The 15,062-nt window shown below is 37.9% G+C and overlaps 1 protein-coding gene across 1 annotated transcript in view; it reads left to right on the top strand.

Annotated features, from left to right (window-relative positions):
• LOC108413826 (SLX4 interacting protein) overlaps positions 1–15,062 on the top strand; it is a 109,902-nt gene that overhangs the window by 39,810 nt on the left and 55,030 nt on the right. The window contains exons 2-3 of the mRNA XM_037533069.1: positions 3,815–3,904; positions 4,389–4,509. Of these exons, the coding sequence (XP_037388966.1) occupies positions 3,815–3,904; positions 4,389–4,509 (211 nt within the window). The remainder of the gene's footprint in view (positions 1–3,814; positions 3,905–4,388; positions 4,510–15,062) is intronic.

A 15,062-nucleotide genomic window follows, 5' to 3' on the forward strand; every position in this document is an offset into this window, starting at 1 on the left:
ATCTGGCAGCCTGTCATTACATATGTGGAACAAATGGACTCTTGGACAAATGGATATTGATGCATGAGATTGTACTACCACTTAGTTTGTTATTTCTCTTTTTGACTGTTACAGCCACCTTTTACTATATTTTGTATTTGTTTATATATGCATTTATTTTTAAAGAAGAGAATTTATAGGTGCAGTAGGGAGTGGGAGGGTTTGGGGTTATTTTATTTTATTTTATTTCTTTAATGTAATAACTCATTCAAAATAATAAAAAGACCTTTGATAAAAAAAATTTAAAAAAGTGAAATGTTTTCCCGTTCTTGTTTGACATAGGATTTCAGCTGCTCAGCTGTTTAGGGTCTCTTTTGTTGTATTTTTCATTTCATAATGTGCTAAATGTTATCAGTGGTGACAGGTCTGGACTGCAGGCAGGCCAGTTTAGCACCTGGACTCTTTTCATATGGAGCAATGCTGCAGTAATGCATACAGAATGTGGTTTAGCATTCTCTTGCTGAAATAAACCTTCCCTTTAGAAGATGCAGTCTGTATTGCACCATATGTTGCCAAAACATGTATATATTATTCAGCCTTCACATATGTGCCAGTCACCCATGCCATGTGCACTCCTGAGCCGTAACTTGCATTCGTGGATGGAGCTACGAACTGTTTTCAAGGACGGTTTTTTGGAAGTGTTCCTGTGTGCCTGCAGTGATTTCCACTACAGAATATAGAATATTGGCATTGGCCCACAGTTCCTATACTGCATGCACTTTCATCACTTGCAATGAAGTGCTGATACAACATCTCAGAAACCTCTGTACCTCAACTGTTTTTGTTAAAATTACTCAGCCCCCCTTAGGAAAAATCTTGAATTGATGGGAAGCATTTGTTCTTTTAACATTCACCTGATATTGAAGAGAGTATTAAGAGAGCATAAAGTGCAACTAAATACTATACCAGGTGTCACCAACACGGTGCCCGCGGACGCCAGGTCGCCCGCAAGGACCATATGAGTCGCCCGCAGATCTGTTCTAAATATACCACAACTCACTAGTGAGCTGCATCTAAAATCTAATTTGATTCTGTTGCTATTCTTCTTTAACCACACTTGTGTGTGTGTGTGTGTGTGTGTGTGTATATATATATATATATATATCTTAAAATATCTTAAAATTATGTTCATTATACATGAAGTTTAGATAAGTTGAGGTTAAACTCTAAAGTTTTTGTCTAGAGTAGTTCAAAGGTCAGTATTCTGCGCACAGACAAAACCAGTGATCGCGGAGAGTAAACCAGCAGGCTAGCAGGCACAGCATGCAGTCTCTTACCTCAGAAACATGGCAGAAAAAAGAGAAAAAATGTATCATTTTCACAAACGAATGGGAGGTAGAATTCTTCTTTACGACTGTTAAAGAAACCTGCGTGTGTCTCATTTGCAGGGCGGCTGTGGCGAGACCAAAGTGGCACAATGTCGAGAGACACTTCACTACCTATCACAAAAGCTACAGTGCTAACTATCCACCTGGAAGCGCACTAAGGGCACAAAAAGTCTGTGAGCTAAAGGCAGCTTTGGTTACACAACAATCTTTTTTCACGAGGCCTAACAAAAAAAATCACAAAAAGCAACCGAAGCCTCGTTCAGAGCTACACATTTTCTGATCAAGAAGAAGAAAGCATTTTAAGATGGAGAAGTTGTCAAAGAATCAATGTTAATAATTGCTAACACTGTATTGAAAGATGAGCAAAATGGAACCGATCTAATCTCCACTCTCTCTGACATCCAACCTGTGGTGATGACATGTAGTGATTTAAGTGATCATCAGAAAATGTAAGAATTGCTGAGATTAATAGAGATAAAGTGCTGAATATTGATCTGTTTTCCACCTTGTTGTCATTGTTGATAATTATTGTGAGAAATCATTAATTAATCTGATCAGTGTCTTCACATAGATGAGTATCATTAATCATTATTAGTAATATATAACTAAAGGCAAACTGAGCAAATTTTTTTTAAGAAAAGCACATCAAACCGGTAGCCCTTTGTATAACTTGGTAACCATAAAGTAGCTCTCAGTTTCAAAAAGGTTGGTGACCCCTGTACTATGCACTTAATATTTGAACAACAAAGTGTCTGGAGCTTTCAGGCAGTATAAACTTTTGGAGATGAAGATGGGACAGGCTACAGATATGTTGCATGGTTGTCCTCAAAACCATGCTGCTTATTTTAATCACAGGAGTTTCTTTCCACTCACTGTTGCATTAAAACATTTTATCGGCATGGAAGCAAATTAAAATGCTGCTTATGAAAAAATATATAAAAGTATATAAACTGAGTCCCAACTCTACCAGCCTGGAAGTTGGGAAACTTTTTAACAGTTTTTCACTTATCTCTCAGGTCAAGTCAAAATTTATTTATATGGCACTTTTTACAACAGGCATGGTCACAAAGCAAGAAAAAAAAAATCTGGATCAAAGCCCCCATGAGCAAGTCAGTGGCAATAGTGGCAAGGAAAAACTCCCTAAGAGCAAGAGGAAGAAGCCTTGAGAGAGCCCGTACTCCTCTGGTCAACACTGGATAACAAACAATAACAGCAGTCTATGATTTAAAAATGCAACAGTGTCATCAGGAGGGTCAGTGGGGTGTAGGTGAGATTTGTACTAGAAGTGGGATAAAATATAAATATGGAGGTATACAGTACTGTGCGAAAGTCTTAGGCACCCAAGACACATTTTCAAAATCTGTTTATTTGTGTAGTATGTGTTTATTTGCTGAGAAAAGTGTTAATATTTGAATAAACAAAATGTATATAATATTAATTAATAATGAGAATAATTAATAACAATAGGGTTCTACGCACTGCGTGCTTGAACCCTAATAACCGTTTTCAAACCTCTCCTCGAGGAAGCCCAAATCAGACAGGCATTGTGCTCTTTAAAGTTTAAGGTCTGGGCCCACTTAAGCTTTTACAACACTGAATGTTAATAAGTGAAATGTGAATAAGTGAAACAGACAAAGACTATACAGCTTGCTAGAACTGTCTTGTTCAAGTACAAAGGCAACATGGCAAATGTGTACAGCCATCTTCTTTGTCATCATCCTGATCTGGTTGTTGAGAAAACAGCTTGAAGTCAACCTGTTTAAAAAGATTTTAGAGAGGCACATTTTAACCCCAGAGCTGTTTTGCTTTCTGGCAGTTTATGGCTATTTTACATGATGACACACACAGTCAGTGTATGTTTAATGAGGCATGAAGATAAGCTATGTGCTTTGTTGTACATTGTTTCATATTGGTTGTCAAATTCTATAAAACTGACACTAATACATACATAATTCATATTTGCCTGTTTAGGAGTATTTTATTTTCTTCAGTTACACAGATATCATGATGTATCATAGAGGATGGTCTTGCAATATATTATCACAAAATTGCATTAGCATGATATTGTATCATGAGATGCCCTGTGCTTCCCACCCCAAGTTTGTGCAGCAGAAAAAGTTATCAGATATTTCTGTGATGGCATAAACTTGCAAGCACATGGTCTGTTTATTAGCAATAGTCGGTGCAACCAGGGTAGATCCTGGTTGTTCAAGCCTGGACATCATAATATTCCATGCAAATGACAACGAGAGGCCAAAACCAAAAATCATTATCCACAAGAAAGAGAAATAACCACCAGGGTAGAAAGGTTGTACAGATGTAAGATGCATTGAAACCTAAAGCCAAGATAGAAGTTAACTGATTCTGATTGAGCAGATAATCTGGAACTGGTAGTGGCTAATAATGCTTTTTACATACTTGTTTCTCTCTCTCTCCCCCCCTCTCAGTGTGGAAAGTTTGTTGTGCTGGTAGATCTTCACATTCTGCCTCAAGGACATCAAAATGGCAGCACATGGTTCTTGCAAGAGCACAGAGAGGTATGAGAATGAGAAGGTGTTCATGATGAAGTGGATAGGGAACTTTATAGGAGTTCATGCTTGACTTCTAATTTTAATTTGTCTGTCTTATCAATGCTTAATGTACAGTAAGCTCAGGAGCCAAATAGGTTTTGCTCCATGTTCATGACAAAAAAATCTTCTGAAAGATCAATTTTGTTGGTAGAAGAGCAATAACAAGGCTTTTTCCATACATTTAAAGCATCTGTTGCGCCAGCACAGATGACAGAAGATGACCCATATTATGAATAAGACATATTTCTGTTAACTTGAATGCATTTAGAACTGTCTGCATGCATGTAATATACATAGCTTATTTGATTTGGTCAATTGCAATATTTTTGCAGGGGATTTCTAACCAAAACACTTCAGAAAGTTGTCCAGAATATTAACTGCTATTTGTCAGTCATACTGACAAACGGACTCCCTGTGTGTGCTGCATGACAGCTTTTTTCCCTTGCTTCAGGAGGTTGGTGCTCTGACAAAGGATGCTGTAGAACAGAGAGTGAGACAGTTCTGGAGGACCAGACAAGGCCAATCTAAACAGACGAAAGAACTCTCACCTGACAACCCTATGTGTATTAAAGGTACAGTGCTTGCCTATTTGTGTAGAAAGTGAGAGCCGTGGTTGTTGTTCCTGACACTGTATGACATACTTTTATCTAAAAATACATAGAGGTGTGTTACAAAGCTGGAAACAGTTGCACAGGGTTTGTACGGTCATGAAATACTGTCAAATATCGAAATTTGTTTTTACAGGCCTGGAAAAGTCATGGAATTTCTGGATTTTGCCCCAATTTCATTATGCAGTTCATTATAAGCACATTTGAAGCACTGAAGAGTCTAGCAAAATGCATTGAATCCAAGAGTAACATATCTGCACATGGGCTAGCTTTACTATGTTGTTAATGTACAACCCCAATTCCAATGAAGTTGGGACATTGTGTAAAACATAAATAAAAATAGAATACGATGATTTGCAAACCCTTATCCACCTATATTCAACTGAATACATTACAAAGACAAGATATTTCATGTTCAAACGGATAAACTTTATTGTTTTTTGCAAATATTCACTCATTTTGAATTTGATGCCTGAAACACGTTCCAAAGAAGTTGGGACAGGTGCATGTTTACCACTGTGTTACATCACCTTTCCTTTTAACAACACTCAATAAGCGTTTGGGAACTGAGGACACTGAGGTGGAATTCTTTCTCATTCTTGCTTAATGTACAACTTAAGTTGCTCAACAGTTCGGGGGCTCCAGTGTCATATTTTGCGCTTCATAATGCGCCACACATTTTCAATGGGAGACAGGTCTGGACTGCAGGCAGGCCAGTCTAGTACCCGCACTCTTTTACTACGAAGCCACACTGTTGTAACACGCGCAGAATGAGACGTGGCATTATCTTGCTGAAATGAGCAGGGATGTCGCAGAAAAAGATGTTGCTTGGATGGCAGCATATGTTGCTCCAAAACCTGTATGTACCTTTCAGCATTAACGGTGCCTTCACAGATGTGCAAGTTACCCATGCCATGGGCACTAACACACCCACATACCATCAGAGATGCTGACTTTTGAACTTTGCACTGATAACAATCTGGACAGTCCTTTTCCTCTTTGGCCTGGAGGACACGACGTCCATGATTTCCAAAAACAATTTGAAATGTGGACTCGTCAGACCACAGGACACTTTTCCACTTTGCGTCAGTCCATCTCAGATGAGCTCGGGCCCAGAGAAGCTGCCGGCGTTTCTGGGTGTTGTTGAACTTGTAGATGGAGTGATGAACTGTGTTCACTGACGGTGGTTTTCTGTGGTAATGTCCATTACAGAATGATGTTGGTTTTTAATGCAGTGCCACCTGAGGGATCAAAGGTCACGGGCATTCAATGTTGGTTTTCTGCCTTGCTGCTTACTTGCAGAAATTTCTCCAGATTCTCTGAATCTTTTGATGATATTATGGATTGTAGATGATGAAATCCCTAAATACCTTGCAACTGCACGTTGAGAAATGTTGTTCTTAAACTGTTGAACTATTTTCTCACGCAGTTGTTCACAAAGTAGTGAACCTCGCCCCACCCTTGCTTGTGAACGACTGAGCCTTTCAGGGATGCTCCCTTTATACCCAATCATAACACTCACCTGTTTCCAATTAAGCTGTTCACCTGTGGAATGTTCCAAACAGGTGTTTTTTTAAGCATTGCTCAACTATTACAGTCTTTTGTTGCCCCTGTCCCTACTTCTTTGGAATGTGTTGCAGGCATCAAATTCAAAATGAGTGAATATTTGCAAAACAAAATAAAGTTTATCCATTGGAACATTAAATATCTTGTCTTTGTAGTGTATTCAATTGAATACAGGTGGAACGGGATTTGCAAATCATCATATTCTGTTTTTATTTATGTTTTACACAATGTCCCAACTTCACTGGAATCGGGGTTGTAAATTGATGTAATATTCAGGACATGTGTGTCGTGGAAGATGTTTTGGACATTCCAACACTGGAGAAGTTAAAAAAAGTTAAAAGGCAATTGTAAGAAGAAAATTTTTGCAGCACAAAAAAAACATTAGGAGAAATAAACTGGAACAGCAGACAGTTCTGTTTTTAGTTCTCCACAGAAAAGAAAATCTTTATGAAGCCCCCCTGTTTGGGGTAAGAAGTCCCTATGAGTCTCGTATCAATTTCATCAAATTTTACAGTGTGTATACTTTTTAATTTTAACTCTTTGCATTGTTTGCTCAAATTGAATTACTAGATTAATCTGCTGCTGCTGTTGTTGTTGTGACAATGGTAACAATAACAGTTTAAGCAACATAATGGCGATTAACCTTGTCTGTTTATTTTTTAATATATTCAACAGTGGTAAGCGCAAATGATTCTTGTGCATGACCAATGATGTGTGGATGTAACGCTGCCAAGCTGTAAATCTCACATACAAACTCATCTCCAACAAGATGGTTAAAAATCTTTCCTGATTTTAGTTAAGTGTCTATAGCTAGCATGTAACGCAATCATAATGGTGTATAACGTTTTTTTAAGTTAGTAAAATTACATAGATCAAGTGCAAAAAATTTGATCAGCTGACCCAAAAGGTTTCTTGAGGAATAAATCCTAGGAATATAGTGATCTAGCTGAAATATCTGAATTGATTAGACCACAGGGATTCAGATGATTTATCGAGATGAGATTGAGACCTATAATTTGATCAGGAGAGAAAATAAGGTGGTGGGTGGTGACATATTACCCCGGGGGCTTCTTCCCCCAAGTTTCTTTGCTGTTGTGCTATCACACTCAGAGCAGGTAAGACAGAAGAATTAGTAATGAATCCTGAGGTATCTGTCATAGAACAGAGAGGGAAGTGGTTTAAAAAGCTTATTGCACATGAGGAACGATCAGCAGTCTGGGTGTCTTTGTTGGATGATGCTTGAGAGGCATTTTGTGTCTTTTAAAGGAATGATTTGGCAAAAAATCAAAGGAATGTCATGTATAACGGTTTACTACCAGAGCTATGAGGCTAATATTTTGTTAACGATCACTAGTAGTCACTAGATCATCACCAAATATTTTCTGTACATACTTGCACCTTTTGCGATTCTGTAAGTGCAGTTTATCATGTATTGTGCATTTTCATAGCTTGCTTGGTTAGCCTTGCTTGTTGGAAAAAGCAACATAGTACAGTGGTATTTTATCATGAGTAATTCAAGTAGTAGAAATTGTGCCTGAGTAGAATATCTTGCTGCTTTTTCTCTGTCTCTGCTTTCTGCTTCTCAGTTGGTCACCTTCCATTATCAGATCATTTTCAGATATCCTATCATCGTAAACATGGTCAATAAATATTATGAACATTAATCAGACAAGCACCTTTCTCAGTCAGACTCACCCCATGCTCTATATTAGCACAGCAATGTCTGAATAAGTCAAGTGTGTGTAGGCTGTGATTGCAAAATATAGTGGGGAATGTCTGTGATACCTGCTTACTTAATGCCACCAGGGGTGGAGTAAGAAAAACAGAACTAGTCAAGACTCAGCAGCTCCCCTCCACACCCTGGGTGTGTCATAGCTTTTCCAGCTGCTGTGATAGCAACGTAGTGGACTATTTGACTTGGCCTGTACTCCTGCTCAAAGGCAGCATATATACTGTGATTTCAGCTCTGTGTAAATAACTGCAATTTTTCTGTTATCTTAATGTTGAAACTCCTGGGTGTAAGAATGACTTGTATACAGAAGAGCTGATCTGGATCCCTTCATTACTCATTAGTATGATTGTTGTGGTTCTCTCAGGGCACTGTAAAAGAATTGACAGAATGTAATTCTAAGTAAATTTATTTTTAATGCATTTATACATGTAAAATTAAAAGCAAAATCATGAGTTATAGATGTGTATTTTTTGTACTTTTCCACTGCCTTTTTTGGTAAGGATGCACAATAAATCATATTTTTATCATTATCATGTAATGAGTTTCTAAACACAGGTTAAGAGTTGTAAAGACAGATCAGATTAAATTACCTCAGCATGCAGCAATAGAGAAACATCATATCATTGCCAGGCGTTATTCCAGTGCGCTGCTATGCTGGGGTTGAACCCTTCTGCCCCCACATTGGGGACGAGTAACTTAACCATCAGGCTAAATCACCAACCACCTAAATACACGAGCACACCTCAAAAACTCCTCCATCCTGAACTACAAGCCTGTAAAAACACATTAATCATTAGGTTTGTTCTCACACCCAGTATTGTGTTTTAACTGTGCAAGACAGTAATGGCTACTGTCACAACTCAGCAAAGAGAAATATATAAATAAATAAATATTTATTCAACATGTGATGAAGTTTGTTTTTTTGAAGTTGCTGAGGAGTGTTTGCTATTTTCTCCACTCTTTCTTGCTAGTCTCTTGCTGTTGCCTTGCTCTGAGTGCAGCATGTTTAGCTGTCTCTCTTTGTCAGTAACTAGTGACAGCAGTGTTACTAGCTTCGCTTGTGAGAAATGTAAGTTAGTGTCTTTTTTGATGGAGAAGATTATACAGTTATAGGAGTGCATCCAGAGTTTAGGAAAGAGCAGGGCTCAGATTCGCTTTTAAAAGCTCTGACTGCCTCAGGGAAAGTTAGCACGCCCTCAACTGTGGCAGCAGCACTCTCACAGAGAGGCGAATGGGTAGCGTCTTGGCAGCATAGTCACAAAGGTAAAGCTCATGCTAAAGCTTCCCCACCTGAGCAGCGCTTCTGTCCCATTCACATGACCTACAGATTTGCCCCACTCAGTAAGACACCAAGGCGCCTGTTGAAAGAGATCTGGTTACAAGTGATTCTTTCTAACGGCACGTGAAAATAGCTTCTATTTAAGTGTCAGCAGTAGCAGCTAGTTGTATACTGGGAAGCAGTATGCAGGACATTTGAGTCAACCTGAAGCTGCTAGCTAGTCATTGATGTTATTGCTAATGATGTTTGTCTGTGGCAGTCAGAAATAAATAAAGAAAACATTAAAGAGCTTTGCAAATTAGCCCAGATGATGTCTTATGCCATAATATGCTCTTGGCCCATCCCAGTTCAACATTGTGCTGAAATCTACAGCTGGTTATGGTTGCTGAATTGCTGGTTGTCCAAGTGGTGCAAGTGGTCTACTTTTGAGGGCAGGCCTGTTTCATTTGAGTTTCCTGTAGTTTGTATTTTCTTAGATAGCTGTCAGTGTAGGGAACTCTGTCACTGACAAACCAGGGCCAAGGCCAGGCAGCAAACTGACTGTCTGCTAGCTATCTTGAAATGCAGCATAGGATCCACCTAGTTAAGACTGTCAGTTTCGCTGAAAGAAAAAAAAAATAATTATACAATCTCAATGTTTGTTCTGTTATCCTAATCAGTATGAGATCAATTAAACCACTTTGCACTATGTTAGTCTAAAATTAGGACTGCTTAATGTATGGTCTCTTACATCTAAGCCTTTCATGAACAAAATGAACGTTGATCATTTTGATACTGTCTGCCTAACAGAAATGTGGATTAGACCTGATGAATACTTTGCTCTTAATGAAGCCACCCCCACAGCCTACAGTTTTGGTAAAAAGCTAATCCAGATCCTGAGTACGTTGTAACTACTGCAGATAGGCTGGAATTGCTTACCTTACTTCAACAAACTGAGCTAGTTATTATTATTATTATTATTTTATTATTAATAAAAACTGAATACGATGATTTGCGAATCCTTTTCAACGTATTTTCAATTGAGTACACTACAAAGACAGAATATTTAATGTTCAAATGGATAAACTTTATTGTTTTTTGCAAATATTCACTCATTTTGAATTTGATGCCTGTAACACATTCCAAAGAAGTTGGGACAGGGGCAACAAAAGACTTGAGGAACTGAGTTGAGGAATGCTCAAAAACACCTGTTTGGAACATTCCACAGGTGAACAGGTTAATTGGAAACAGGTGAGTGTCATGATTGGGTATAAAGGGAGCATCCCTGAAAGGGAGCATCCACTTTGTGAACAACTGTGTGAGCAAATAGTCCAACAGTTTAAGAACAATGTTTCTCAACGTGCAATTGCAAGGAATTTAGGGATTTCATCATCTACAGTCCATAATATCATCAAAAGATTCAGAGAATCTGGAGAAATCTCTGCAAGTAAGCGGCAAGGCAGAAAACCAACATTGAATGCCCATGACCTTCGATCCCTCAGGCGGCACTGCATTAAAACCAACATCATTCTGTAATGGACATTACCACAGAAAACCACTGTCAGTGAACACAGTTCATCGCTCCATCTAAAAGTGCAAGTTAAAACTCTGCCATCCAAAGTGAAAGCCATATGTCAACAACATCCAGAAACGCTGCCGGCTTCTCTGGGCCCGAGCTCATCTGAGATGGACTGACGCAAAGTGGAAAAGTGTCCTGTGGTCTAACGAGTCCACATTTCAAATTGTTTTTGGAAATCATGGACGTCGTGTCCTCTGGACCAAAGAGGAAAAAGACTGTCCAGATTGTTATCAGCGCGAAGTTCAAAAGCCAGCATCTATGATGGTGTGGGGGTGTGTTAGTGCCCATGGCATGGGTAACTTGGGCACCATTAATGCTGAAAGGTACATACAGGTTTTGGAGCAACATATGCTGCCATCCAAGCAACATCTTTTTCAGGGATGTCCCTGCTTATTTCAGCAAGATAATGCCAAGCCACAATCTGCACGTGTTACAACAGCGTGGCTTCATAGTAAAAGAGTGTGGGTACTAGACTGGCCGACCTGCAGTCCAGACCTGTCTCCCATTGAAAATGTGTGGCGCATTATGAAGCGCAATATACGACAATGGAGACCCCGGACTGTTGAGCAACTGAAGTTGTATATGAAGAAAGAATGGGAAAGAATTCCACCTATAAAGCTTCAACAATTAGTGTCCTCAGTTCCCAAACGCTTATTGAGTGTTGTTAAAAGGAAAGGTGATGTAAGATAGTGGTAAACATGCCCCTGTCCCAACTTCTTTGGAACGTGTTGCAGGCATCAAATTCAAAATGAGTGAATATTTGCAGACAAGATATTTAATGTTATTTATGTATATAATAAAGTTTATCAGTTTGAACATTAAATATCTTGTCTTTTTAGTGTATTCAATTGAATATAGGTTGAAAAGGATTTGCAAATCGTCGTATTCTGTTTTTATTTACGTTTTACACAACGTCCCAACTTCATTGGAATTGGGGTTGTGTTAGATGTAATTCCTATAAGTGTACACAAAGAAATTTTGAAAAATAGCCAAGATTCTTCTGTCGGTAATAAACTCTTCTCTTGGCTCTATACCAAAACTCTTAAACTAGAAGAAATTGGGCCTCTGATTAAGTAAACCTAATCTGGATCCCTATGACCTATCAAATTATAGGTGTCAAATCTTCCCTTTATATCAAAGATTTTGGAAAATGCTGTGGCACAACAAATTGCATGGTAATCGCATACATGAAAAAATTTACTCTGAATTTAGGTGTCATCATAGTACAGAGATGGTACTAGTGAAAATTGTTTTTTTTTTTTTTTTTTTTAAAAAAAGGTACATTTCCTTGGTCGGAGAATAACCTTTCTTGATTCTGCTTATTTGACACAATAGACCACTCTATCTTACTAGATAGACCGGAAAACCTTGTAAGAATAACAGGAATAGCTTTTTCATGGTTCGGGTCTCGCCTGACTGATTGTTAGCACTGTGAATGCAAACAGCGAATCATCCAACCTAACAAAGTGTTGTGTTCCACAAGGCTCTGTCTTAGGACCTATATTATTCACATTACATATGCTATCACTGGGTACCATTATCAGTAAACACGGCATGAGTTTCCACTGTTATGCTGATGACACATAATTGTATGTATCGACCAAACCAGATGGTAAATTAAACTTAAGATTGAGGACTGTATAAAAGACATAAAAGCCTGGATGTTGTGTAACTTCCTCCTAATCAACTCAGAAATACAGAGGTTCTTCCTCTTGGTCCAAAAGCTCCTAGACAGATGGTCTGATTTAATGTTTAAAACTAATAGTCTTAATTGTATCAGGTAGATCTTTAAAAAAAAAAAAAACCTTGATTTCACAATCAATCCTGATCTGTCGATGCATGTGTAACCAGTATCATTAGAATGGTCTAATATTGACAAATTAAGAAATGCACTAAATGCAGAAAAAAATGTCATGCATTTATTACATCAAGGCTGTAATACCCTGCTTTCTGGATGCTCCAGTAAAAGCCTTAACAAGCTTCAGTTAGTTCAGAAAGCTCCAGCCAGAGTCCATATAAGAAATAGAAAATTTGAACATAGCAGCCCAGTTTTATCAAGCCTACACCAGTGGCCAGGTAAATTCCACATATATTCCAACTATAAAATCTTTTACTGACATATAAAGCTCTAAATAGCCCTCACTACCTGAGTGAACTTCTCTTATTATGAACCATCATGCCTACTTGAATCACAAAGTGCTGGCTTACTATTAGAACCTAGAAATAATAATGCTTCATCGAGTTATGCATGTCCCTAACTCTCCTGATGTATGATTCGAATAATTTAATTAAAGCCATTGCTTCGCCTGCTATTCCACCCTTTCTGTATTTTAATATTTAACTAGTGGTAAAACCTTATTCTCTTATCATACTGCTTTTGTGTTCTTGTTTAGCCATCTGATGTTGTCTAAAGGAGGATCGGTTCCCATTTGTGTCTTGGTTCCTCTCAAGGTTTCTGGCTCTTGCATTTAGGGAGGTTTTCTTGTCACTCATTGGCTTGCTCATGGAGGCTCAAACCCCAATTTTTAGCTGTAATGCTGCTTTGTGACAATGCCTGTTGTAAAAAGTGCTACATAAATAAACTTTAACTTGACTGGTCTTGTGTGCCTATATAAAATAAGTATATGTTTGTTTGTTTTTGTAGGCTTTATAGAAAACACTGTTTAGGTAATACCACCTGTTAATACCAATACCAGTGCACCTAAAAAAACGCTTGCATTTCTGTTAGCTGTTAGTAGCTGTTAGCATTTAATTTTTTTTATTTTGCTCAATAGTGAATGTTGCCTTTATAATTTTGTATTTTGCTGTTTGCTTAAAGGAGAGGTTAGTTAGGTTTCTGTTCACACATCCAACTAAAAGTCTGTACTAGCATCATATAAAGTCAGATTCACATTATTTTAAATAATTTATTGCTTCTTATGTCCTTGGGTTATGCGACAGCTTCATCAGACATCATATTTTATGTTGTGCAGCCTTATTGTTATGTGTTACACAAGTATTATGCATTAAAAATGGTTTACCTTTTGAAGAGATTATAGAATAATGCTCTTGCCGAGCCAGAGGAGGGACTATAATTTGAGTAAATGCAGGTAAGATTTGTGAATTTAATCTACTACGAATCTGCCCTGTCTATTTTTACAAGTCTGCTAAGTAAAAATTCCAGAACACATAACCTTCTCTATTTCGGGAAATTTAGAGCTCCTTCAGTAATAAAAGTCTGTAATGTAATGTAATACATTTAAGCTAAAATAAATGTCAAACTTTTGATGTTTCAATCCAGGCTATCTGGGGCAATTTGGGGAAATTACACAGATTCTTTGTGCTTCATGAATCGGCCAGTTAAATTCAACACGAATTACGTTGCTGGACCTAAACAGGGATGTGGGAGGGGTGTTTAAAGTTAAGGGTGCTAAAACTTTAAACAATGTTCAAGTAATGTGGACAGTGACGCTGTCTCTGTGCTGTGATGGGGCCTAAAAACCAGATTGGAATTTTTCATATATGTAGATAGGAACAGAGTTGCTGGGCTACAGCTTTTTCTAAGATCTTATAAATAAATGATAAGTTGGAAATAGATCTGTAGCTTGACAATTCACTGGGGTCAAGATTTGGCTTCTTTATCAAAGGTTTAATCAGTGCTAGTTTGAATGATTTGGGTACATGACCTATGCTAAGAGAAGAATTAATTATTGTTATAATGGGTTTAATTATAGCTGGTAGTACTTGTTTAAATAAGTTTGTTGGAATCATGTCAAGTGTGCATGTTGCAGAATTTGAGGAAGATATTATTTTTTCTAGTTCTGACTGCTGAAGTGGACAAAATGTTTCCAGTCTTCTATAACCACATTTTGTGTTTCAGCCAAATCAGATGACGGGTAGGTTACTGGAATCAGTTGAACTTTTTGTCTAATATTCTCGATTTTGTTATTGAAAAAGTCCATGAAATCATTGCTGCTGTAGTTGGCATGTATTTGAGGTTCAGATTCTGCCTGGTTTTTGATAAGTTTTGTGATTGTGTGCACTAAATAAAACTCTAGGATTGTTTTTGTTGATTGCAATAAGTGAGGACAGGTATGTTGAGCGTGTTTTGTTAAGTGCCTTTCTGTACCTGCTAAGGCTCTCCTTCCAAGCAGAGTGAAATACTTCAAGCTTGGTTAGTTGCCATTTGCGCTCAAATTTCCGTACACACTGTCTTAAGGTGCGTATTTCATCCAAAATATTTCATTGGAGCGAGCTTTTTTCTGTAGCATCATTTTAATTTTTATAGGTGCAATGTTATCTAAGGTTGATCGGAACATATTTTCTAGGCAGTCTGTTCATCTGTCTAGCTCTGTTTGGTCTGATGAAGGAAAAGCTATGTTTGATAAGTCTGGAATGATTTC

Source organism: Pygocentrus nattereri, chromosome 22 (genome assembly GCF_015220715.1).
Source record: "Pygocentrus nattereri isolate fPygNat1 chromosome 22, fPygNat1.pri, whole genome shotgun sequence".
Classification (NCBI taxonomy): domain Eukaryota; kingdom Metazoa; phylum Chordata; class Actinopteri; order Characiformes; family Serrasalmidae; genus Pygocentrus; species Pygocentrus nattereri.